Source organism: Dendrobates tinctorius, unplaced genomic scaffold (assembly GCF_039654945.1).
Source record: "Dendrobates tinctorius isolate UK_male_01 unplaced genomic scaffold, ASM3965494v1 ptg000166l, whole genome shotgun sequence".
NCBI lineage: Eukaryota > Metazoa > Chordata > Amphibia > Anura > Dendrobatidae > Dendrobates > Dendrobates tinctorius.
In genome coordinates, this window is record NW_027361833.1 from 9,912,899 (window position 1) to 9,938,244 (window position 25,346).

The 25,346-nt window shown below is 41.3% G+C and overlaps 1 protein-coding gene across 7 annotated transcripts in view; it reads right to left on the reverse strand.

Annotated features, from left to right (window-relative positions):
- The window catches only part of DMD (dystrophin), a 3,834,938-nt gene that overhangs the window by 2,307,886 nt on the left and 1,501,706 nt on the right, over positions 1–25,346 (reverse strand). For all 7 annotated transcript variants that reach the window (XM_073550686.1, XM_073550687.1, XM_073550688.1 and 4 more), the window contains 2 exons: positions 24,081–24,254; positions 18,863–19,018 (listed from right to left, as the gene is read on the reverse strand). In XM_073550686.1, coding sequence (XP_073406787.1) covers positions 18,863–19,018; positions 24,081–24,254 — 330 coding nt within the window. The remainder of the gene's footprint in view (positions 1–18,862; positions 19,019–24,080; positions 24,255–25,346) is intronic.

Consider the following 25,346-nt stretch of genomic DNA (forward strand, 5'->3'; position numbering starts at 1 on the left):
GTCTTGAATTGCTCTGTAGAATAATGGTCATACAGTAAATCTACATAAAGGCTTGATACTGTATAGTACAATTTGCATATATTCTTGGCTTATAAAGGATAAAAAAAACAGACTACAGTCTGTAGCAGAGGTGTAAACTCAGATTTCCAGGAAGATACTTTCCAAACTTTTCAGTCAGGCACACAATATCTACAGTATGTGATAGTATCAGATTAAAACGGGGCAATTGGGGAATGAAGTGGGTGTACATACATTGTGCAGGATACACTCTGACATAATGTTTGGTATTAAAACGGGGCAATTGGGGAATGAAGTGGGTGTACATACATTGTGCAGGATACACTCTGACATAATGTTTGGTATCGTATTAATCTCAATTTCCCTTCTTTTTTTCTGACCTGTTTTTACTGGTAGAAAATATAGCGTTCATTTTAGAACTCACTCGCTAGTAATTTTTCTTTCACCTGATACTTTCTACAGACTTTTGAATAGTAGGAACTACTGTTCTATTCTTCTCTATAGAAAGTTTAGCTACAAAAAAAGTCTAAGTCCGGCTTTATCTTTTGTATGACACTGTATAAAAAAGTAAGCCAGCTGCATAAAGCCCCCGTTACACACTGCGATATCGCTAGCAATATCACAGTAAAGTCACCGATTTTGTGACATTGCAGCGATATTTCTAGCGATATCGCTGCACGTGATACTTACCTCCGACCGGCTCCCCCACTGATTATCGCTGATCGCGCGAGAAGCTGCTGGATCGTTTCTCATCGTCTGCTTCCTGCGGCGCTTCCTGCTGTGACGACGAGCGACTCGTGGACGCGGGCGGGAGGACGCAGGATCGCCGCGTCTGACAGGTAAGTAGCGATCCCCGTCCCCTGCTATGTCGCTGGTGAGATCTGCCTGTGTGGCAGCTCACTAGCGACCACCTAGCGATGCACAAGCGATCCTAACTGTGTCATATCGCTAGTCGGGATCGCTGAAGCATCGCTAGGTGTAACGGTACCCTTACATTGAAAATTTTGAAAGGCATCAGAACTTTTTTTGCAGGAAGTTTCATCATAATGACACACTCATTGTATTTATAGTTCATTGATAGATAAAATGAAACATTTATCATCACTTGGAATATGAATTTCTAGACTTTTGGGAAAATTCACACAGTAAACTCCAGTACAAACTGATGGCATGCCTCTATTCACACTTTACATTACATTAGTGCCATGTCTCCCACTTATAAAACGTCTATGACTGTCATGCTACATCAGTTTCCAGGATTATACTGTTAGAAATCCATCAACTCATAGTAGGCTTCCATAGTAGGGCTGCACTCACACATTTGTGTGACACATCCCAGTGCTGTCCATTTTAGATAGTGTACAGCACACAAACCCATAATGTTTAATTGATCTGTAGACAGAAGTGTTTTTAAAATGGATCCATGTGTCCAATCTGTGAAATTCAGAGCATGTCCATTGTCATTCATTTTGTAAATCAGACTTGAACATTAAAGTTTATGTGGAACTACATAAAATGAATAAAAAATGGAAGACATCCATGTTTCATGCAACTTTTACTTTTCCCTCCCCTCCTTCCCAGAGCCATAACTTTTATATTTTTCCATCAATATGGCCATGTGAGGGCTTATTTTTTTGCGGGATGAGTTGCAATTTTGAACACCATTCATGTCGTGTACTAGAAAACGGGAAAAAAAATTCCAAGTGCAGTGAAATTGCAAAAAAGTGCAATCCCACACTTGTTTTATAGTTTGGCTTTTTGCTAGGTTCACTAATGATAAAACTGACCTGACATTATGATTTTCCAGGTCATTACACATTCATAGACACTAAACATGTCAAGGTTATTTTTTATCTAAGTGGTGAAAAGAAATTCCAAACTTTGCTAAAAAGAATTGCACCATTTTCTGATACCCGTAGCGTTTCCATTTTTCGTGACCTCGGGTTGGCTGAGGGCTTTTTTTTTGCATGCCAGGATGACAGTTTAATGATACCATTTTGGTGCAGATACAATCTTTTGATCGCCCGTTATTGCATTTTAATGCAATGTCGCGGTGACTAAATCTGGCGTTGTGACTTTTTTTTTAATTCTGCCATTTTGCAATCAGGTTAATCCATTTTTATTGATAGATCAGGCTATTCTGAATGTGGCGATATCAAATATGTGTATGATTGATGTTATTGTTATTGTTTATTTTGAATGGGGCCAAAAGGGGGTGATTTGAACTTTTATATTTTTTTAATTTTTTTTATATTTTTAAACACTTTTTTTAACTTTTGGCATGCTTCAATAGTCTTCATAGGAGACTAGAAGCTGCCATAGCCTGATCGGCTCTGCTACAAAGAGGTGATGGTCAGATGTAGTAGAATTGCTGACTGGCATGAGCACCGTCCTCTGGGTCTATGTAATAGAATTGCTGACGTGCTATGAGTGCCGACCACTGGGTGACGCTCACAGCAATCCGGCACTGACAATCTTAGAGGTCTCCAGGAGACCTTGGGTTGTCATGCCGACACACCGGTGACCTGCAATCACGTGACGTGGGACACCGGTGTGCGTATTTCTGGCAGTGACATTTAATGCCACTGTCAGCGTTTAACAGTGGCATTCAACTAGTTAATAGCCATGGGTGGATCGCAATTCCACCCGTGGCTATTGCGAGTAATTGTCACTGTGATGGATCGCACAGGGGAAGGCTGTGTTGACTTCGCTCACCTAGGGGGAGGGAAGAGAAGGACCAAGCAGGGCTCAGCTCTCTGGCACCACCCCTTGCTCCAGGTCAGTCAGGGAACTGCACCTAGAGCAAATAGTCGCCGGAAAGGCTTCCCTTATAGGTATAAGTTATTGAAGCACTCCCAGTGAGGGGGGATATATATCACCAATCCAGGCTGGGAATATATATAAGCCTCCTAGCCATCACTGCCAGAGTTCCTCACTAACACAGTACAATATTCTGCCACCAGCAGTTCCTTGTTCGAAATAAGCCCCGTCCAACAACAGGCTCATATCAGGTCTGAAACCCGGGTAGTAGCGAATGATATAACCAACCGAGCATGTGGGCATGGGGGTTCGTGTATCGAGATAAAAGAGCAGCTGATGATTAATTTTATATTTAACCCCTTTACCCCCAAGGGTGGTTTGCACATTCATGACCGGGCCAATTTTTACAATTCTGACCTCTGTCCCTTTATGAGGTAATAACTCTGGAACGCTTCCATGGATCCCTGTGATTCTGACACTGTTTTCTCGTGACATATTGTACTTCATGACAGTGGTAAAATTTCATTGATATAACTTGTGTTTATTTGTGAAAAAAATGGAAGTTTGGCAAAAATTTTGAAAATTTCGCAATTTTCCAACTTTGAATTTTTATGCCCTTAAATCACAGAGATATGGCACACAAAAACTTAATAAATAGCATTTCAACATGTTTACTTTACGTCAGCAAAATTTTGGAACCAACATTTTTTTTGTTAGGAAGTTATAAGGGTTAAAAATTGACCAGCGATTTCTCATTTTTGCAACACCATTTTATTTTTACGGACCATATCACATTTGAAGCCACTTTGAGGGGTCTATAGGAAAGAAAATACCCAAAAGTGATACCATTCTAAAAATTGCACCCATCAAGGTGCGCAAAACCATATTCAAGAAGTTTAACCCTTCAGGTGCTTCACAGGAATTTTTTGAATATTTAATAAAATGAACATTTAACTTTTTTCACAAAAAAATTATTTCAGGTCCAATTTTTTTTATTTTATCAAGGGTAACAGGAGAAACTGGACTGCAAAAGTTATTGATTAAATTGTCCTGAGTATGCCGATACCTGATATGTGGAGGGGAACCACTGTTTCGACGCATGGCAGAGCTCAGAAGGGAAGGAGCACCGTTTGAATTTTCAATGCAAAATTGGCTGGAATTCAGATCGGCGCCACGTCACGTTTGGAGAGCCCCTGATGTGCCTAAACAGTGGAAACCCCCCACAAGTGACCCCATTTTGGAAACTAGACCCCCCAAGGAACTTATCTAGCTATGTGATGAGAACTTTGAACCCCCAAGGGCTTCACAGAAGTTTATAACGTACAGCCGTACAATTAAAAAATCATATTTTTTTCCACAAAAATGATCTTTTCACCCCCAGTTTTTATTTTCCCAAGGATAACAGGACCCCAAAAGTTATTGTGCAATTTATCCTGAGTATGCTGATACCCCATATGTGCATGTAAATGACTATTTGGGCTCATGGCAGAGCTCGGAAGGGAAGCAGCGCCATTTGACTTTTTTGTCTGCAATTGAGATCGGATGCCATGTCGCGTTTGGAAAGCCCCTGATGTGCCAAAACAGTGGAAAACCCCCACAAATGACACCATTTTGGAAACTAAACCCTCCAAGGAACTTATCTAGATGTGCGGTGAGAACTTTGAACCCCCAAGGGCTTCACAGAAGTTTATAATGTACAGTCGTACAATTAAAAAATCATATTTTTTCCACAAAAATGATCTTTTCACTCTAAATTTTTATTTTTCCAAGGGTAACATGACCCCAAAAGTTATTGTGCAATTTGTCCTGAGTACGCTGACATCCCATATGTGGGGGTAAACAACTATTTGGGTGCATGACAGAGCTCAGAAGGGAAGACTTTTATGGCTGGAATTGAGATCGGACGCCATGTCGCGTTTGGAAAGCCCCTGTTGTGAATAAACTGTTGAAACTCCCACAAGTGACACCATTTTGGAAACTAGACCCCCCAAGGAACTTATCTAGATGTGTGGTCAGCACTTTGTACCCCCCCAGTGCTTCACAAAATTTACTTAGTGATTTTTTATAAATTATTTTTACACTTTTTTTTACTTTATTACATTGTCCCAGGGGGAACATCACTGTCATGTGTCAGATCGCTGATCTGACACTTCACACTGCACTGTGTCAGATCAGCGATCTGACAGGCGCTGCAGAGGCTTCCTCACTGCCTGCTCTCTGCAAGCACAGAAGAAGTCGCCTCCCTGCTGGCCCCCGAAGGCCCCCGTGGCCATATTGGATCCAGGGACCTGCAGGGAAGGAGGCCCCCAGAGCAGCGCAGCATATCGCGCTGCGCTGGGGGTCTCAGGGAAGTACGGAGGGAGCCTCCTCCCTGCCGATGCTTCTCTAAACCCGCAGTACACTGCAAACATGTTTGGTCGCAGTGTGCCTGGGGTTAACGTGCCGGGGGCAGCCCGTGACTGCCCCTGACACATAGTGTCTTGTGTCAACTGTGATAATCCCCCCGGGAGCGCCGCTGATCGCAATGACATACTATCCCTTCCCCGGTCATAGGGGCCAGGGTACCGTGGACGGGATAGTACGTCAGATGTCAGAAAGGGGATAATATACAGAACAATATACAAGTATACATTCAGGAGTGCAGTACAAAGGTAGGGTATGGAAAGGCTGCAATCACCATGTTATGTAGCATGTGACCACAGGGAGGTGCTGATGGATCACAAGTCCAAATCTTAGTTATGTGATTCCCTTGGCCGCATCAGGTAGTGGACCTCCTGCCAGTAGAAAACAGTCCAAAATTAGGGACTGCCTTATATCTCCTAGGCTGTTTCCTCTCACACTCTGCTGCCACCCCTGGGCCTGGCTGTCTCTCTCCTCCCAAGTCTGAGAATATGATTTACTGTCCAGAATTATGGATGGCCCATAACTTTCCTCCCAAAGCACTGAATGGGTCGGTGGTGCCGCCACTGGTTTCCGCTGGATTTTATCTGCGCATAGAGACTAAATATGCCTACCATATGTAATTCCTGGTAGCTATGCTTTATAACTCAATAATGCAGAGTGCTACAGATGGCTGCTGAGCACGGGCATATAGGGGAAGGAACGCCGATTCGTATTATGTGCTCGGCTAGTCTCAGAGATATTGCATTCTATTATTATTGGTCATTTTCCAGATTCAATGCCTCAGAGCCTTGCTATGACTTGTTGGGCCATGGTGTCTCCATGTGCTTCAGTCAGTCAAAAGAATCCAATTTGCCTGTAGCTGCAGAGAGCTCAAACTCTGTTGCTAATTGGTGGGGACCGAGCTTCAAAGAGCTTCTTCCTGTATTTTTAATTAAAGAAAAGCATTGCATTGCTTTTTTGGCTTTGGGGAATGCATGCCAAGAGAGGGGGCATATTCAAGGAGTGGACGGAGATGTTCTGCACCTATAATCCAAAAGTGATTCTCCCTCTTCCCTCACAGTCAGCTGTTCAAAACAGCTGACATGTCCCAGGAAAGATGTAGGCTCAACGCCGGAGCCCACATCAAAGGGAGGGAGTCTGACATCGGCGCATTATTATGCCCGATGTTGGAAAGGGTTTAACTGGGTGTTAGGCACCAGGATTCTCCCACTGCATGTGGTAGATCCCAAGCCTTGTCTGCCTCTGCGGTCTCCCATTCTGCTTCAGCGGCAGTGGGTGCTGCTGAGCAAAGACATTGGTCCCATCATCTTGCTCAGGCTCATGTTATTCGCTTGGTTATTGCTGCCATTCCTGCCAAGTCTATGGCAACCAGCAATAGGCAGTGGCAAACAGATGTTCTGGAGGCTAAGTCCAGAAATTACCCTACTGAGCATGCTCAAGATGTGGTGACCTCTCATTGGTGGTCAGTCGTCAGCTGTTCTGGTGATGTGCCAGCTCCAGATTGGTCCACAGGCAAGGTCCTGTTCTACTGGGCATGAGCAGAACATATAAAAGATTCTTTGGGGCGCACGCAAGCGTGCTAGTATCGTTTGTGCTATGTGTGTGAGCGGATACGCTACCACTCTGTGTGCACATGTGCCGCTTCTAGCATGGTGTTTGAGTGTCTAGGCAGGCAGTGTAGAGTGGGAACTCCCATTTGTCTTGGCATCTGACTCCGGTCGGGTGTGCAGGTAGCACAGTTGATTTTCAGATCAAGCAGAACCACCAATCTAGACTTCCCTGGGGGGTAGCGATAGGGACCCCAACTAGCGACATAATTACTCTACTCCTGTGTTGTCTAACAGAGTATAGCTCTAAGTGCTCTGTTGTAGAGTACCGCTCTATGGTGTAACAGAGATAGGTACTTTGCACTCTGATCACATTGAGTGATATGTAACTCAGTGTGTTTAAAGGGCTTGCTCGCAGCCTCGCTCCGCCATTATTCCCTAGCCGCGGTTTACCATCACTGCATGGTGAACACAGGGTTGCGATCGCACTCTATCATAATTTATATTCAATGCGATCCACAAACCCTAACACAGAATCCAACAACTCCCGGTTTTCACCTTTTATCCCTACACAAGAATCTTGTCTTCTCCTCAGAGCCCCCTGGGTTGCATCATTAACTGCCTTCTCCTAGATTTTTCCCTTAGCTCACTTCATGGGTAAGCAGTTACTCCATAGATGCAACCCTATGGAGTAACTGCTTACCCATGAAGTGAGCTAAGGGAAAAATCTAGGAGAAGGCAGTTAAAGTTCAGGAGGTCAATTAATGGCAGTACACTTTAGAGGCATCATACAGTCTATCATGCATTAATGGCAGAGCAGGGATGGAATACAGAACTATAGTCCCAATAACACACCAGAGTTGCATTCAAAAGCATATACAAAAGATGGCAAAGGTGAGAGTGACATTGCATTTCTAAAAGAATCAGGAGCAGGCAGGACCAGTTTTAGACAAAATGGGGCTCTGAATGCTAACCTACTGCACCATCACACAAAAACATTTAGGTTTCAATTACATGAGCTCAGGCCTTTAAAGGTGCGCAATGATCAATATTTAAGTCATTCTACTTTTGTTCACCATCTTCTTTACACAGGCTTGTAAAAAATTATGGGCATGGAACAATACCTAGTAGATCAAACTGTCATCATACAGTATTATGTCATTAGTAGCACATCTGCAGTTTGCGTTGGGTGATGAGCTGCTGAGAACAATCATTTTTGTTCCACCATAAATGACCACCCAATGAATGCATGTTCATTAATCGATTGCTGAATTGTTTACACCCATGAACTGTCATCTGAGCTGCCAGTATTTATAAGTAACATAAACTTTTTAAGGAATCATTAAAAGCCATTAAAAAAGTACATTCACAGCTAGCCAACAGTGGCATCAATAACCAGCTATGGTCAAAATATCAATTTATCATGAGCAAAACTTTGATTACAAGGGTACAAGATACAATATGGAAAATTGATGTGGATCAATGTAAAGTCAAGAAGTGTAACCATACGTATAGTGCAGTCTATAGGAGTCTATAGCACAGGGTAACTAACTAGTAGAGATAAGGCAAATTCAACATGAAAAATTAAAGTAAAAAAATAACAAAGCAAAGGTGTACAAAAAATAGCAAGTAATATTACCCAAGTTGGGAGTATGTTGCCAGGGACCCCTACGCGTGTTACGGTGCCAGTGCCTTCTTTTGGCACTGGCTCCAAAACATACGTAGGGGGCGGGGCATATGTTTTACATATGTGTGACATGTTTTTTTCTACAGCCAGACAAAGTCGTTTCACATGTACTGAGCTATAGGTGAAATCATGGATGACACCTGTAAAAAGTCTGAATCTAGCCCAAGACTTAAGGTCCCGTTACATTTAGCGATGCACCAGCAATCCCGACAATGATCAGGATCGCTGGTGCATCGCTAAATGGTCGCTAGTGAGCTGCCAAACAGGCAGATCTCACCAGCAGTGCAGCAGCGGTCGGGGGTCGTTACTTACCTGTCAGACGGCAGCTCTGGTGACGACTTCCTCCTGCGTCCATGGAGTCACTCGTTGGCGCCAGCAGGAAGCCGACGACGAGAAATGGACCAGGACGATCAACTATAGCCAGCGGGGAGGCAGGTCGGAGGTAAGTGTCACATGTAGCGATATCGCTACCGATATCGCTGTTGCGTCACAAAATCGGTGACGCTTTAGCGATATCGCTAGCGATATCGCTATGTGTAAAAGGCCCTTTAAGCATGAGATTTTGGGTGCTAAGTCATTATCCATTTCTACTTCTTTAATATGTAATGCATCAAATGTCTGAGTGAGTTTTGCTGCTGTTCATTATATTCTAAAAATTAAGCAAGATGTCTTACTTCAATTGGCATTAAATAAAAAAAGCTGAAGCAATTTGGAAGCTTAATTAAGAATTACTCCCTAGTCATCTTTGTAAATTAGCGTATAGTCTCCAACCTGGAAGGTTTCTCAATTTATAGCACAATACTCCTGTATCAGGGCACATAGCATGAAAAAGACCTTTGTTGGTTGCAGATAAAAATGACTTAACACTAATACTAAATTCACGGGGAGTCCTGCAGTCGGCAATGAAACAGATTAAAATAATGTATGCTGTGACATTTCTGGATCTTATGTGCAATAGACTGAGGATAGTGTAGGTAGAAGTGGTAATGGACAAACACCCTGCTGGCAAGCCTGAAGCAATATTTTAATCAGACGCGCATTCTGGAATTTTAACAATCTGCATTACTTCTGCTAGGATGTATTCATAGTTGATAAGTGTAACATGTTTACATTTTTATCTTTGTGTACAAGCCTGACATATGACCGCCGTAGCAAAAGTAATGTATTTTACTTGCTGTGAAGAATAGCAATCATAATGGACACCTACTTAACACTTAAGGTGTATATTATGTCAAGAAAAGTTTTTGCTACCCATTTACAAATGTAGCAGAACTGAGCTGGTGAATGCAGTAGACCTCATTTTTTTATTCCACCTTATGTGATGTCTGTGGATTTCCATAACACATTAGATTGTAAGATGCAATAGGAACAGTTCAGTTCAGCTCTGCTGCATTTGGACGTAGTGAGATTTGACTTTATTCAGCTGTTTACTAAAAATTAGAAAAATCTACATAGTTTCAACATCTTAATCTTTGTCAGTCTAAAGGTTAAGTCACTCAAGTGGATTATACAATATGTACCCCAAAAAGTGAAATATTCTTCTCTGCACCATTGCCTATATACATATTTATGCTGTAAGTCAAACAATGCAGAAAATCGAGGGAGTGAACAACCTTTCCAACATAAAGAATTTTGACATTAGCATTATGATGAGGAAAGAATTTCCTGTTGCAGGGACTGACATTCTTATCAGGTATAATACAAGGGAGTAAAGAAATTCTAGACAAAAACCATTGTTCAAAGCTGCTAATTCCTATGGAGTTTCTTTTACCAGGACAATGATCTAGCACACTCTGCAGGAGAAACAACGGATTAACTTCAAGCAGAGATTGGAGATATCAAAGCGTGGTCAGGTACTTACTACACTTCAAGTGAAAATGTTCACTACTCTTATACTGCTGTGATGTATGTATTAATAGTTACATGGTGATAGTTGTCAGTCTTGGCCTGAACAAATATGATTGAAATTGCCTTTAGAAGCAGAGACTTAAAGTGAACCTGTCAACACGACTTTATAATGTAAAGGCATGTCTGTAATGGCGCTGTAATACTGATTACAATGATACCTTTGGTGAAGAAATTTGCTTTGTTGTTCTTCTTTAACCCCTTCACCCCCAAGGGTGGTTTGCACGTTCATGACCGGGCCAATTTTTACAATTCTGACCACTGTCCCTTTATGAAGTCATAACTCTGGAACGCTTCTATGGATCCCGGTGATTCTCACATTGTTTTCTCGTGACATATTGTACTTCATGACAGTGGCAAAATTTCATTCAAATAACTTGCGTTTATTTGTGAAAAAAATGGAAATTTGGCGAAAATTTCGCAATTTTCCAACTTTGAATTTTTATGCCCTTAAATCACAGAGATACGGCACACAAAAAACTTGATAAGTAACATTTCCCACATGTTTACTTTACATCAGCACAATTTGGGAACCAAAATTTTTTTTGTTAGGAAGTTATAAGGGTTAAAAATTGACCAGCGATTTCTCATTTTTGCAACACCATTTTATTTTTACGGACCACATCACATTTGAAGCCACTTTGAGGGGTCTATATGATAGAAAATACCCAAAAGTGACACCATTCTAAAAACTGCACCCCTTAAGGTGCTCAAAACCACATTCAAGAAGTTTATTAACCCTTTAGGTGCGTCACAGGGATTTTTGAATATTTAAAAAAAATGAATATCTAACTTTTTTTCACAAAAAAAATACTTCAGGTTCAATTTTTTTATTTTACCAAGGGTAACAGGACAAATTGGACTGCAAAAGTTATTGTGCAATTTGTCCTGAGTACGTTGATACCTGATATGTTGGGGGAACCACTGTTTCGGTGCATGGCAGAGCTCAGAAGGGAAGGAGCGCCGTTTGACTTTTTCAATGCAAAATTGGCTGGAATTCAGATCGGACGCCATGTCACGTTTGGAGAGCCCCTGATGTACCTAAACAGTGAAAACCCCCCACAAGTGACCCCATTTTGGAAACTAGACTCCCCCAAGGAACTTATCTAGATATGTGGTGAGAACTTGGAACCCACAAGGGCTTCACAGAAGTTTATAACGTACAGCGGTACAATGAAAAAAATCATATTTTTTCCACAAAAAAGATCTTTTCACCCCCAATTTTTATTTTCCCAAGGGTAACAGGACCCTAAAAGTTATTGTGCCATTTGTCCTGAGTACGCTGACACCCCACATGTGAGGGCAAACCACTATTTGGGCGCATGGCAGAGCTCAGAAGGGAAGCAGCACCATTTGACGTTTTTGGCTGGAATTGAGATCGGACACCATGTCGCGATTGGAAAACCCCTGATGTACCAAAACAGTGGAAACCCCCCACAAATGACACCATTTTGGAAACTAGACCCCCCAAGGAACTTATCTAGATGTGTGGTGAGAACTTTGAACCCCCAAGGGCTTCATGGAAGTTTATAACATACAGCCATACGATTAAAAAATCATATTTTTTCCACAAAAATGATCTTTTCACCCTTAATTCTTATTTTTCCAAGGGTAACAGGACCCTAAAAGTTATTGTGCAATTTGTCCTGAGTACGCTGATACCCCACATGTGGGGGTAAACCACTATTTGGGTGCATGGCAGAGCTCGGAAGGGAAGCAGCACCATTTGACGTTTTTGGCTGGAATTGAGATCTGACACCATGTCGCGTTTGGAAAGCCTCTGATGTACCAAAACAGTAGAAACCTCCCACAAATGACACCATTTTGGAAACTAGACCCCCCAAGGAACTTATCTAGATGTGTGGTGAGCACTTTGACCCCTCCAGTGCTTCACAGAAGTTTATAACGCCCGGGCGTGAAAATAAAAAATTCGTATTTTTTCCACAAACATGATCTTTTAGTCACCAATTTTTTTATTTTCCCAAGGGTACCAGGAGAAATTGGACCCCAAAAGTTGTTGTTCAATTTGTCCTGAGTACGCTGATACCCCATATGTGGGAGAAAACTACTGTAAGGGCACATGTCGGGGCTCGGAAGGGAAGTAGTGACGTTTTGGAATGCAGACTTTGATGGAATGGTCTGCGGGTGTCATGTTGTATTTGGAGAGCCCCTAATGTACCTAAACAGTGGAAACCCCCCACAAATGATGCCATTTTGGAAACTAGACCCCCAAAGGAACTTATTTAGATGTGTGGTTAGCACTTTGAACCCCCAAGGGCTTCACAGAAGTTTATAGTGCCCGGGCATGAAAATAAAAAAATCGTATTTTTTCCACAAACATGATCAATTAGTCCCCAATTTCTTTATTTTCCCAAGGGTAACAGGAGAAATTGGACCCCGAAAGTTGTTGTCCAATTTGTCCTGAGTACGCTGACACCCCATTTGTGGGAGAAAACTACTGTATGGGCACACGTCAGGGCTTGGAAGGGAAGTAGTGACGTTTTGGAATGCAGACTTTGATGGAATGGTCTGCGGGTGTCATGTGCGCTTGGAGAGCCCCTGATCTACCTAAACTATTGAAACTCCCCACAAGTGACCCCATTTAGGACACTAGACCCCCCATGGAACTTATCTAGATGTGTGGTGAGCACTTTGAACCCCCAAGTGCTTCACAGAAGTTTATAATGCCCGGGCATGAAAATAAAAAAATCATATTTTTTCCACAAACATGATCAATTAGTCCCCAATTTTTTTATTTTCCCAAGGGTAACAGGAGAAATTAAACCACAAAAGTTGTTGTCCAATTTGTCGTGAGTACGCTGACACCCCATTTGTGGGAGAAAACTACTGTATGGGCACACGTCGGGGTTCGGAAGGGAAGTAGTGACGTTTTGGAATGCAGACTTTGATGGAATGGTCTGCGGGTGTCATGTTGTCTTTGGAGAGCCCCTAATGTACCTAAACAGTGGAAACCCCCCACCAATGACACCATTTTGGAAACTAGACCCCCTAAGGAACTTATCTAGATGTGTGGTTAGCACTTTGAACCCCCAAGGGCTTCAAAGAAGTTTATAATGCCCGGGCATGAAAATAAAAAAATCATATTTTTTTCCACAAACATGATCAATTAGTCCCCAATTATTTTATTTACCCAAGGGTAACAGGAGAAATTGAACCCCAAAGTTGTTGTCCAATTTGTCCTGAGTACGCTGACACCCCACTTGTGGGAGAAAACTACTGTATGGGCACACGTCGGGGCTCGGAATGGAAGTAGTGACGTTTTGGAATGCAGACTTTGATGGAATGGTCTGCGGGTGTGTGCGTTTGGAGAGCCCCTAATCTACCTAAACTATTGAAACTCCCCACAAGTGACCCCATTTTGGACACTAGACCCCCCATGGAACTTATCTAGATGTGTGGTGAGCACTTTGAACCCCCAAGTGCTTCACAGAAGTTTATAATGCCCGGGCATGAAAATAAAAAAATCATATTTTTTCCACAAACATGATCAATTAGTCCCCAATTTTTTTATTTTCCCAAATGTAACAGGAGAAATTGAACCCCAAAAGTTGTTGTCCAATTTGTCGTGAGTACGCTGACACCCCATTTGTGGGAGAAAACTACTGTATGGGCACACGTCGGGGTTCGGAAGGGAAGTAGTGACGTTTTGGAATGCAGACTTTGATGGAATGGTCTGCGGGTGTCATGTTGTCTTTGGAGAGCCCCTAATGTACCTAAACAGTGGAAACCCCCCACCAATGACACCATTTTGGAAACTAGACCCCCTAAGGAACTTATTTAGATGTGTGGTTAGCACTTTGAACCCCCAAGGGCTTCAAAGAAGTTTATAATGCCCGGGCATGAAAATAAAAAAATCATATTTTTTTCCACAAACATGATCAATTAGTCCCCACTTATTTTATTTACCCAAGGGTAACAGGAGAAATTGAACCCCAAAGTTGTTGTCCAATTTGTCCTGAGTACGCTGACACCCCACTTGTGGGAGAAAACTACTGTATGGGCACACGTCGGGGCTCGGAATGGAAGTAGTGACGTTTTGGAATGCAGACTTTGATGGAATGGTCTGCGGGTGTGTGCGTTTGGAGAGCCCCTAATCTACCTAAACTATTGAAACTCCCCACAAGTGACCCCATTTTGGACACTAGACCCCCCATGGAACTTATCTAGATGTGTGGTGAGCACTTTGAACCCCCAAGTGCTTCACAGAAGTTTATAATGCCCGGGCATGAAAATAAAAAAATCATATTTTTTCCACAAACATGATCAATTAGTCCCCAATTTTTTTATTTTCCCAAATGTAACAGGAGAAATTGAACCCCAAAAGTTGTTGTCCAATTTGTCGTGAGTACGCTGACACCCCATTTGTGGGAGAAAACTACTGTATGGGCACACGTCGGGGCTCGGAATGGAAGTAGTGACGTTTTGGAATGCAGACTTTGATGGAATGGTCTGCGGGTGTGTGCGTTTGGAGAGCCCCTAATCTACCTAAACTATTGAAACTCCCCACAAGTGACCCCATTTTGGACACTAGACCCCCCATGGAACTTATCTAGATGTGTGGTGATCACTTTGAACCCCCAGGTGCTTCACAGAAGTTTATAACGCCCGGGCTTGGAAATAAAAAAAATCATTTTTTTTTACAAAAATGATATTTTTGCCCCCAATTTTTTATTTTCCTAACGGTAACAGGAGAAATTGGACCCAAAAAGTTGTTTTGCAATTTGTCCTGAGTAGGCTGATACCCTACATGTGGGGGTAAAACACTGTTGGGCGCATGGCAGAGCTTGGAAGGGAAGGAGCACCATTTGACTTTTTCAACTCAGAATTGGCTGGAATTGAGATCAGACGCCATGTTGCATTTGGAGAGCACCTGATGTGCCCAAACAGTGGAAACCCCCAATTCTAACTCCAACCCTAATGCCAACACACCCCTAACCCTAACCCTAGCCCTAACCCTAACCCTAGCCCTAGCCCTAACCCTAACCCTAACCCTAGCCCTAACCCTAACCCTGGCCCTAACACTAGCCCTAGCCCTAACCCTAATGGGAAAATGGAAATAAATACATTTTCTTTTAATTTTATTTTCCCCTTACTAAGGGGGTGATAATGGGGGTTTGATTTACTATTTATGGCGGTATTTATTTTTGGCGGCTGTTGCACGCTAAAAGACGCTTTTTATTGTAAAAATAGTTTTTGCATCACCACATATTGAGAGCTATAATTTTTCCGTATTTTGACTCACTGAGTTATATGAGGTCTTATTTTTTGCGGGACGAGTTGACGTTTTTATTGGTACCATTTTCGGGCACGTGACATTTTTTGATCGCTTTTTATTCCGATTTTTGGGACGCAGAATGAACAAAAACCAGCGTTTCATGAATATCTTTTGGGGGGGTGCGTTTACACCGTTCCGCGTGCGGTTAAATTGATAAAGCAGTTTTATTCTTCGGGTCAGTAAGGTTACAGCGATACCTCATTTAGGTCGTTTTTTTATGTTTTGTCGGTTTTATGCAATGAAAACTATTTTATATAAAAAATAATTATTTTTGTATCGCTTTTTTCTGCAAGCTATAGCTTTTTTATTTTTTCACTGACGATGCTGTATGGCAGTTTGTTTTTTTGCGGGACAAGATGACGTTTTCAGCCGTACCATGGCTATTTATATGCATCTTTTTGATCACGCGTTATTGCACTTTTTGTTTGGCAGTATGATAATAAATCATTATTTTTTGCTTCGTTTTTTATTTTTATTTTTTAAGGGGTTCGCTAAAGAGGTTAACTAATGGGATAGTTTTATAGGGCAGGTCGTTACTGAAGCGGCGATACCTAATATGTGTACTTTTATTGTTTTTTTATTTTAAAAAAATGGATTTATTGGGGGAATATTTTTTTTTTTTCTATTTATTTGGCGATTTTTTTTAAAATTATTTTAACACTTTTTTTTTTAACTTTATTACATAGTCCCAGGTGGGACATCACTGTCCTGTGACAGATCGCTGATCTGTCACATCACAGATCACTGTGACAGATCAGCAATCTGTCACAGGCAGTTCTGCAGACTTCCTCATGCCTGCGCTTTGCAGGCACTGAGGAAGTCAGCTCCCTACAGGCCCCCGAAGGCCCCGTCGCCATCTTGGATTCGGGGGCCTGTAGGGAAAGAGACCCCCGCAGCAGAGCTGCACATTGCGCTGCCGTGGGGGGCTCAGGGAAGCACGGAGGGAGCCCCCTCCCTGCCGATGCTTCCCTTTAACCCCCGCTACACCGCGATCATGTTTGATCGCGGTGTGCCAGGGGTTAACGTGTCGGGGGCGGTCCGTGACCAACCCTGACACATAGTGCCGGGTGTCAGCTGTGATAATCAGCTGACACCCGGCCGCGATCAGCGGCGCTCACCACGTGGGCGCCGCTGATCGCGGTAGATGTACTATCCCGTCCATGGGCATAGGGGCCCGGGTCCCATGGATGGGATAGTACGTCTGATGTCAGGAAGGGGTTAATCACCATTTGAAGTTTTCTGCTAATTAGAGTTTGATACACAGGGGCGGGATTGTGTACAGGGTCTTCTCCTTGTTTGAGATTCCCTGCCCCTCTGTTGCCTCCAGTCTGTGAATGACCTGCCTCCTAGGTTTCACACCTCAGCAGTGACCTGCTATTCACACACTGGAGACAGATGAAGAGGACAGGAAATCACAGACAGTCAGGAGAAGACCCAGTGCACAATTCGGCCCCTGTGCACCAAAATCTAATTAGCAGAAAACTTCAAATAATGAGTAAAGAAGAACAACAAAGTGGATTTCTTCACAAAAGGTATCAATTTAATCAGTATCACAGTGCCATTACAGCCACATCTTTACCATAGTATCATTACAAAAATCGATCCTACTGAGAGGTTCTCTTTAAACAGTATTATCAACATTTCAGAAGTGGCCAGTTTTGGTTTTACTTTATTCCTGTTTCTCCCCTGAGTATTATTTGTCTTTTTTTCTTTAAATCCTCCATATGGTTTCAGAGATATAGGCGGGTCTATTTAGTGCTAACCTTTATAGTCTTTATCAAAAAGTGTTGCTCACAAGATTGTATGGAGGTGTGTTCTTAGATTGCGCGGCATAATTAAGGCCCATATCTCTGAAAACTTATAGTAAATTTAAAAAAGGAAAAAACCAGGAGGGCAATCAGATTAAGCAAGAGTAAATACTGGGCAACGTTGTCCTTGCAATACGTCCACTTTAAGTATCAATGCAGGGGTGTTAAGGGCCTGTCACACTAAGAGCTATCGCTAGCAATATCGCTATAACTTGTGACGTTATAGCGATATTGCTAGCGATATCGCTATGTCTGATACTTACCTACAACCCGCTCCCCCGCTGGTTATCGCTGATCGCGCGAGAACAGGCTGGACTGTTTCTCGTCATCAGCTTCCTGCGGCGCTTCCTGCTGTGACGACGAGCGACGCGGGAGCCGGGCGGGAGGATGCAGGATCGCCTGGTGTGACAGGTAAGTAGCGACCCCCGTCCCCAGCGATGTCGCTGGTGAGATCTGCCTGTGTGGCAGCTCACTAGCGACCACTTAGCGATGTACCAGCGATCCTGACCGTGTCATATCGCTGGTCGGGATCGCTGGTACATCGCTAAGTGTGACAGTACCTTTAGCCAGGGCTAAAGAAAGTAAAGACATTCATGGTCTAGCCTATGGAAAGGTCATCAATATTAGAAACCCAGCACCCCCCCACGAGTCAGCTGTTATAAGCTCCCAACAGCTGGATGTACACATAATGAACAGAGCTAGAATATACAATTGCATTCAATGTGTAGCGGCTGCTGCCAGGTCCTGCAGAACAGCTTCTACTCTACAGAAAAGCTTGTATTCTACAGTATCTGACAGAACAGGATTTCTTTTTGCCATGTTGATTTGGCCTGCATCTGCCCAGCTACTTTATAGCACATGCATCTAATTTTGATGTGACTTACATATGTACATAGTGATGTAGCCAATATTGCCTGGCTTTATGCACTTTATTAGTTATTTCTAATGCACTTGCACTTTATATAAAATGTACTGTTCTGATTTAGTGTACTCATGCTTCAATTAATAATGATAGATAATCTTTTATATTTTCACACATTTTTTATAAAGGTTGTGATTTATCCTCTGTGCATCACATTTTTTTTATAAAGGTTGTGATTTATATTCATATAATTGTGTGGTATTTAATCCATTGAAGTGCTTCTCTCTCTCTTCCACATGGGCATGTGAGATGTGTGTAGCTATTTGTACTAATCTTAGATTGATTATTTTACTCTCATGGGACTAATTATTTGATATATTTACATTTTGATCTTGGTCCTGTATGACCTCTCCTATTTTTGTTTTTTAATCTTGCATTGGAATTAATAAAAGAAAATATTTGTTTGTACAAATTGTTGTTTGTGGGAGTGATTTTTGAATTTTTTAACTCCCCTTTTAATAGACAGTTACATTTTTGTATAGTGTAGTTTATCCAGAACATATAGTTTAGTTTTACCTTTGCTCCTAGCTCATTGTATTGAAGCTTTAAAGCCGTGAGCCTTTCGTCCAGATCCTTTGGGTTCTCGGTTTGCTGTTTTTGCACAATTTGTCGTCCTGTTTTTATCACTGTTTCCACTTCAGATTTAACCTCACTTAAAATTTTGTAGAGTTTCTGTGGAAATATATCAAGATTTTTTTTAGGAATTCACAAATTGCTAGAGAGCAACTTCCCATAAAACTCCCATAAAACTTGACTTCAGCAAAGCATTTGACAAAGTCTCTCATGCAATCCTTATTGAAAAAATGATTAAGTATGGAATGGACAAGGCAACTGTTAGGTGGATTCATAACTGGCTTAGTGATCGGACCCAAAGAGTGGTCGTAAATGGCTGCACATCCAGTTGGAAGAATGTCTCAAGTGGGGTACCACAGGGCTCTGTCCTGGGCCCTGTATTGTTCAACATCTTTATCAACGATTTAGATGAAGGAATTGAGGGTAAACTGATTAAATTTGCTGATGACACAAAGCTAGGAGGGATAGCTAATACTAGAGAAGAGAGAGAGAGGATTCAAAAAGATTTAAATAAACTGGAGAAGTGGGCAGCAACTAACGGAATGGTTTTTAACAGGGAGAAATGCAAAGTACTACATCTGGGCAATAAAAATGGAAAAAGCATATATAGAATGGGAGGAATAGGGCTAAGTGACAGCACATGTGAAAAAGACTTGGGTATACTAATAGATCACAGACTGAATATGAGTCAACAGTGTGATGCAGCAGCAAAAAAGGCAAATGCAATTCTAGGATGTATTAACAGAAGCATACAGTCTAGATCACGTGAAGTCATTATTTCCCTCTACTCCTCTTTGGTCAGACCTCATCTGGAATATTGTGTCCAGTTTTGGGCACCACATTTTAAAAAAGACATCAACAAACTGGAGCAAGTTCAGAAAAGAGCGACCAGAATGGTGACCGGTCTGCAAACCCTGTCTTATGAGGAAAGGTTGCAGGATTTGGGAATGTTTAGTTTGCAAAAGAGAAGACTGAGAGGAGACTTAATAGCTGTCTACAAATATCTAAAGGGCTGTCACATTGTAGAAGGATCAACTTTATTCTCATTTGCACAAGGAAAGACTAGAAGCAATGGGATGAAACTGAATGGGAGGAGACACAGATTAGATATTAGAAAAAACTTTTTGACAGTTAGAGTGATCAATGAGTGGAACAGGCTGCCACGAGAAGTGGTGAGTTCTCCTTCAATGGAAGTCTTCAAACAGAGGCTGGACAGACATCTGACTGGGATGATTTAGCGAATCCTGCTTTGAGCAGGGGGTTGGACCAGATGGCCCAGGAGGTCCCTTCCAACTCTACGATTCTATGATTCTATGATTCTATGATTCTAACTCTGATTTTTCATGAGTAAAAATGATACAACCATTGCTAAGGCCTGTTTCACACTTCCATTTTTGACCATCAGTCAAAATCCGCCGTTTTTGCAAAAAAAGGATCCGCCATTTTTTTTGGCGGATCCGTTTTTTTCCCCATTGACTTGCATTACCGGCGGATCTTGACGGATGGCCATCCATTGGATCCGTTTTTTTGCGGATCCGTCAATTTTTTGCGTCCGCCGAGATGCCTGGACGGACCATGTAACGTTTTTTGTACTGCAGAATCCGCATTTGTATAGAGCGCATGCCCGGAGGAATGAAGTCAGGAGGAAATTTAACCCTGAAATCATTTCTGGCAGACAGAGAAAATATTCTCTCTCTCTCTCCTTCCCAGGCAGCGGTTCCTTTAAAATTCTTCATTCGGCGGATCCGTCAAAACAACGGATCCGGTGGCATCCGTTCACATCAGTTAGGAACGGATCCGCTTTCCGCCTTTTTAGCGGATTTTAACTGACACAAGAAACTGAAGTGTGAAACAGGTCTAACATGGTTGTCAAAACCTGTATAAAATACACTTCATTTTTATTTTTTCTAATATGGAAATTGCTCAGGTAATAAACTTTCAAATGCATTTCATGCTCAGGATCAGTGACAGTATTTAAACATATTCATCTGCCTCATATTTTTTCAACCTCATCTGAGGTAATGGAATCTACATTTATGGGCGCCTTATAAAATGCAATACCGTTGCTTACAGTTCAGATTTGCGCCATGAAAATGTCATGGGTTAGTATTGCGTTCTGCTTTTTTCAGTCTTGAACAGTAATGATTCTTGATTTGGCTTTGTGTGCTCTATGGAAGAAGGACATTGATGATCTTATATCAACACTGAAACTCTGAGACAGCATTGCGTGATTTTAAAAGTTCAGTTCCTAAAATGTGGTAGAAGTTGTAGATGAATAAATTATTACAATATATTGCAGCTTTTATGACTAGCAATTGTAAGTGAAAGCGCCTTAGCAGTGCCAAACATGAAAAAAAAACATAGAATCCAAAGAGTAAAAAAAAAACCTATAGGTAACTTGTGTTAAATAAAAAAGACCTTGCATGAATGTTATATTTCTGCAATTATTAATATTTTTAATTAAAACTCAGCAGTACTCTCTCCACACTTTGTCTGTAGAGTACGAGTGCTACAGTGAAATGGCTTTTTAAACTCATCTTTATCCTAAGTGCTCAGAATAATTTACCCCTGGCTATGCTTACTGGACCCTTTAATGACCTCACAAACAAACAGATTAAATACACATTTCTTCTCTGCTGCATCATTAAGCACAATAATTGAGAGATACACTGGAAAGAATTACAAAAACACATAGTAAAATAACATTATAAACATGTGAACTAACGACTAAGTATAAAAATGAGGCAGAGGATTGAAAAATTGACCGGAATAAACCCAATATAGTGTTTTCGAAACACTGAGGAATAGTTCAACTTCTACATGACAAGCAACATTAGAGTCAGGAGATATAAGAAGTATTTTCAATGGAAGATTTGTCATTATTGGGTTCTATTATTCATCATACATTGTTACAGTTGCAGGAACACTTTTTGATGATCAAGTATCAATATTATAAGGCTTCATATAAAGTGGGGAAAAAAGTATTTAGTCAGCCACCAATTGTGTAAGTTCTCCCATGTAAAAAGATGGGAGAGGCCTGTAATTGACATGATAGGTAGACCACAACTATGAGAGTCAAAATGAGAAAACAAATCCAGAAAATCACCTTGTCTGATTTGGCAAGAATTATTTTGTAAATTATGGTGGAAAATAAGAATTTGGTCATTAACAAAAGTTCAACTCAATATTTTGTTATATATCCTTTGTTGGCAATGACAGAGGTCAAACGTTTTCTGTAAGTCTTCACAAGGTTGGCACACACTGTTGTTGGTATGTTGGACCATTCCTCCATGCAGATCTCCTCTAGAGCAGTGATGTTTTGGGCCTGTTGCTGAGCAACATGGACTATCAAATCCTTCCAAAGGTTTTCTATGGGGATGAGTTCTGGAGACTGGCTAGGCCACTCCAGAACTTTTATATGCTTTTTATTAAGCCACTCCTTCGTTGCCCTGATGGTGTACTTGGGATCATTATCATGCTGAAAGACCCATCCACATTTCATCTTCAATACCCTTGCTGATGGAAGAAGGTTTGCACTCAAAATCTCAAGATACATGGCTCCATTCATTCTTTCATGTGCATGGATCAGTCATCCTGGTCCCTTTGCAGAGAAATAGCCCCAAAACATGATGTTGCCACCCCCATGCTTCACAGTAGGTATGGTGTTCTTTGGGTGCAACTAAGCATTCTGTCTCCTCCAAACACGATGAGTTTTGCTTCTACCAAACAGGTCTACTTTGGTTTCATCAGACCATATGACATTCTCCAAATACTCTTCTGGATAATCCAAATGCTCTCTATCAAACTTCATATGGGCCCAGACATGTACTGGCTTAAGCAGGGGGACACATCTGGCACTGCAGGATCTGAGTCCCTAGTTGTGTTGTGTGTTACTGATGTTAGCCTTTGTTATGGTGGTCCCAGCATTATGCAAGTCATTCACTAGGTCCCCCGTGTGGTTCTAGGATTTTTGCTCACTGTTCTTGTGATCATTTTGACCCCACAGGGTGAGATCTTGCGTGGAGCCCCAGATCGAGGGAGATTATCAGTGCTCCTATATGTCTCCCATATTCTTATTATTGCTCCCACAGTTGATTTCATCACACCAAGCTGCTTGCCTATTGCAGATTCAGTCTTCCCTGCCTCATGCAGGGCTACAATTTTGTTTCTGGTGTCCTCCAACAGCTCTTTCGTCTTCACTGTACTGGAGTTTGGAGTGCGACTGTTTGAGGTTGTGGACAGGTGTCTTTTATACTGATTACAAGCTCAAACAGGTGCCATTACTACAGGTAATGAGTGGAAGACAGAGGAGCCCCTTAAAGATGAAGTTAGAGGTCTGTGAGAGCCTGAAATCATGCATCTTTTTAGGTGACCAGATACTTATGTTCCACCATAATTTGCAAAATAAGTCTTGCAAAATCAAACAAGGTGATTTTCTAGATTTGTTTTCTTATTTTGACTCTCATAGTTGTCGTCTACCTATGATGTCAATCACAGGCCTCTCTCATCTTTGTAAGTGTCAAAACTTGTACTTGGCTGACTAAATACTTTTTTGCCAACTGTACATTAGTTTTCACTTCACCCAGCTTAAACAGGTATTTTTTATCCTGTAAAGGCATGTTACTCAGTGTGAGTCTGACCTCTTGGAAAAAAAAGTTAGTGAGAATGAATGGACCATGGCTGGTCACTTCAAAGTCTTATCCTGAGAAGTAATTGCAGCATAGCTCCAGTCAAAAGAAAGAGATAGGCTCAAGATCCTTGTACAATTGGGTGACCAGGAAACTGCACAGGGAGAAGTGGGAGAAAAAGTCATTGATTGTCTGAGAATTGCAATTGTTTGGTGATATGGGAATCCCACTTTAGAGAACAATAACCATATCCTACTATATCTCTAAAATTTTAGTTTTTAATATGAGGCACATACAATCTTATCACTTTGTCTTTTGATGGCAGAACACTGACTGCTATTAATTTAGTACACATAGATGTAATTGTTTCATTTAGATGTAGTGAAATTGACCTCACTATATTACACAGTACAGTTACCGTCTGCCTTCATTTCAGAATATACAGTATATAGTTATAGACATAATTCTGAGAAACCAAGAAAAGCTTTATGCTGAATTAAGCAAAATAAATCTTTTCAAAGAACAGCACTCACCATACAATGATCCAACTGAGTCTGAACAGCATCCTGCTCAACACTCTTCATATCCAAAGCTGGTAATTCCAAGGTCACTTCATCTAGAATTCTTTTCGATTCTATGAGACGCTGCTCAAAGTTTACTGGTTTCTGGAAAAGTCGGAACTTTGTAGAAACTTCCTGCAATTTTTTCTAAAGATACAGAAAGATTAAAATGCAAAAAATACACTATGTATGCAATACAAAAGTGTTAACTTACAGGCAAAGACATCAAGTACGCAATAATCTAATTTACAAAATATTATTTATTAGTATGGGCAGCATTCTAGCTCAGTTGTTGGCACTGTTGCTTTGCAGCACTAGGGTCCTGGGCAGAGATGAGCAAATTTGTTTGGATTTTGGCCCAGAATCTGACTTTGACATATTCGGCCCATATTGGAACATTATTCGTGCCGAATATATGTCTTATGATTGGTTTCCGAATATATTCAGTAATTTCTACTCCCATTGACTCTAATGGCAATTGGATGTGTTCGACAAATATTGCAAAAACAATATTCGAGTCTGATGGTATTCGGAAGCGAATCCAAACAAATTTGCTCATCTCTAGTCCTGGGTTCAAATCCCACAAAGGGCAACATCTGCAAGGAGTTTGTATATTCTCCCCGCGTTTGTATGGGTTTCCTCTGCCTTCTCCAGTTTCTTCCCATACACCAAAGACACAGTGATAGGGAATTTTTTACTGTGAGCCCCAATGAGGACAATGATGATAATGTCTGTATAATAGGAGCTTACATAGTTCCCATGCATTAATAGCATAGTAGTATACTTTCTTTAAAGTAGATATTAAAATACACAGGGCTAAAACAATTAGTCCAAACATGGTTAAATTCCAAAAGTACCAGCAGTGGGGTATATATAACAGTGACAACTCTAGTTCATAAGTAATACAGATGTTGTACAAGTATAATTTGTATTATAAATTGTAATTGTAATTATAATTGTAATTAAACATTTGTATTTGTAATTGTATTATTAAACTGCCCTAAATTTACCATGCCAACTCAGCACAAAAAGAGAATTGCACATTAGCACAACTGGGATACTCAACACTTTTTTATAGAATAGTGTATAGTAGAATAGTAGAGTTAAGTAAAAAAAAATTGCATTACCTGGTTTAGCTACCAAGTCTGTAGACATTGGCCAACTCGAGAAGAGCCCTAAAATCCTCCTCCTACCTTAACATTCATTTACATGCCTGTCGCGATGACTTGACATTGTGCC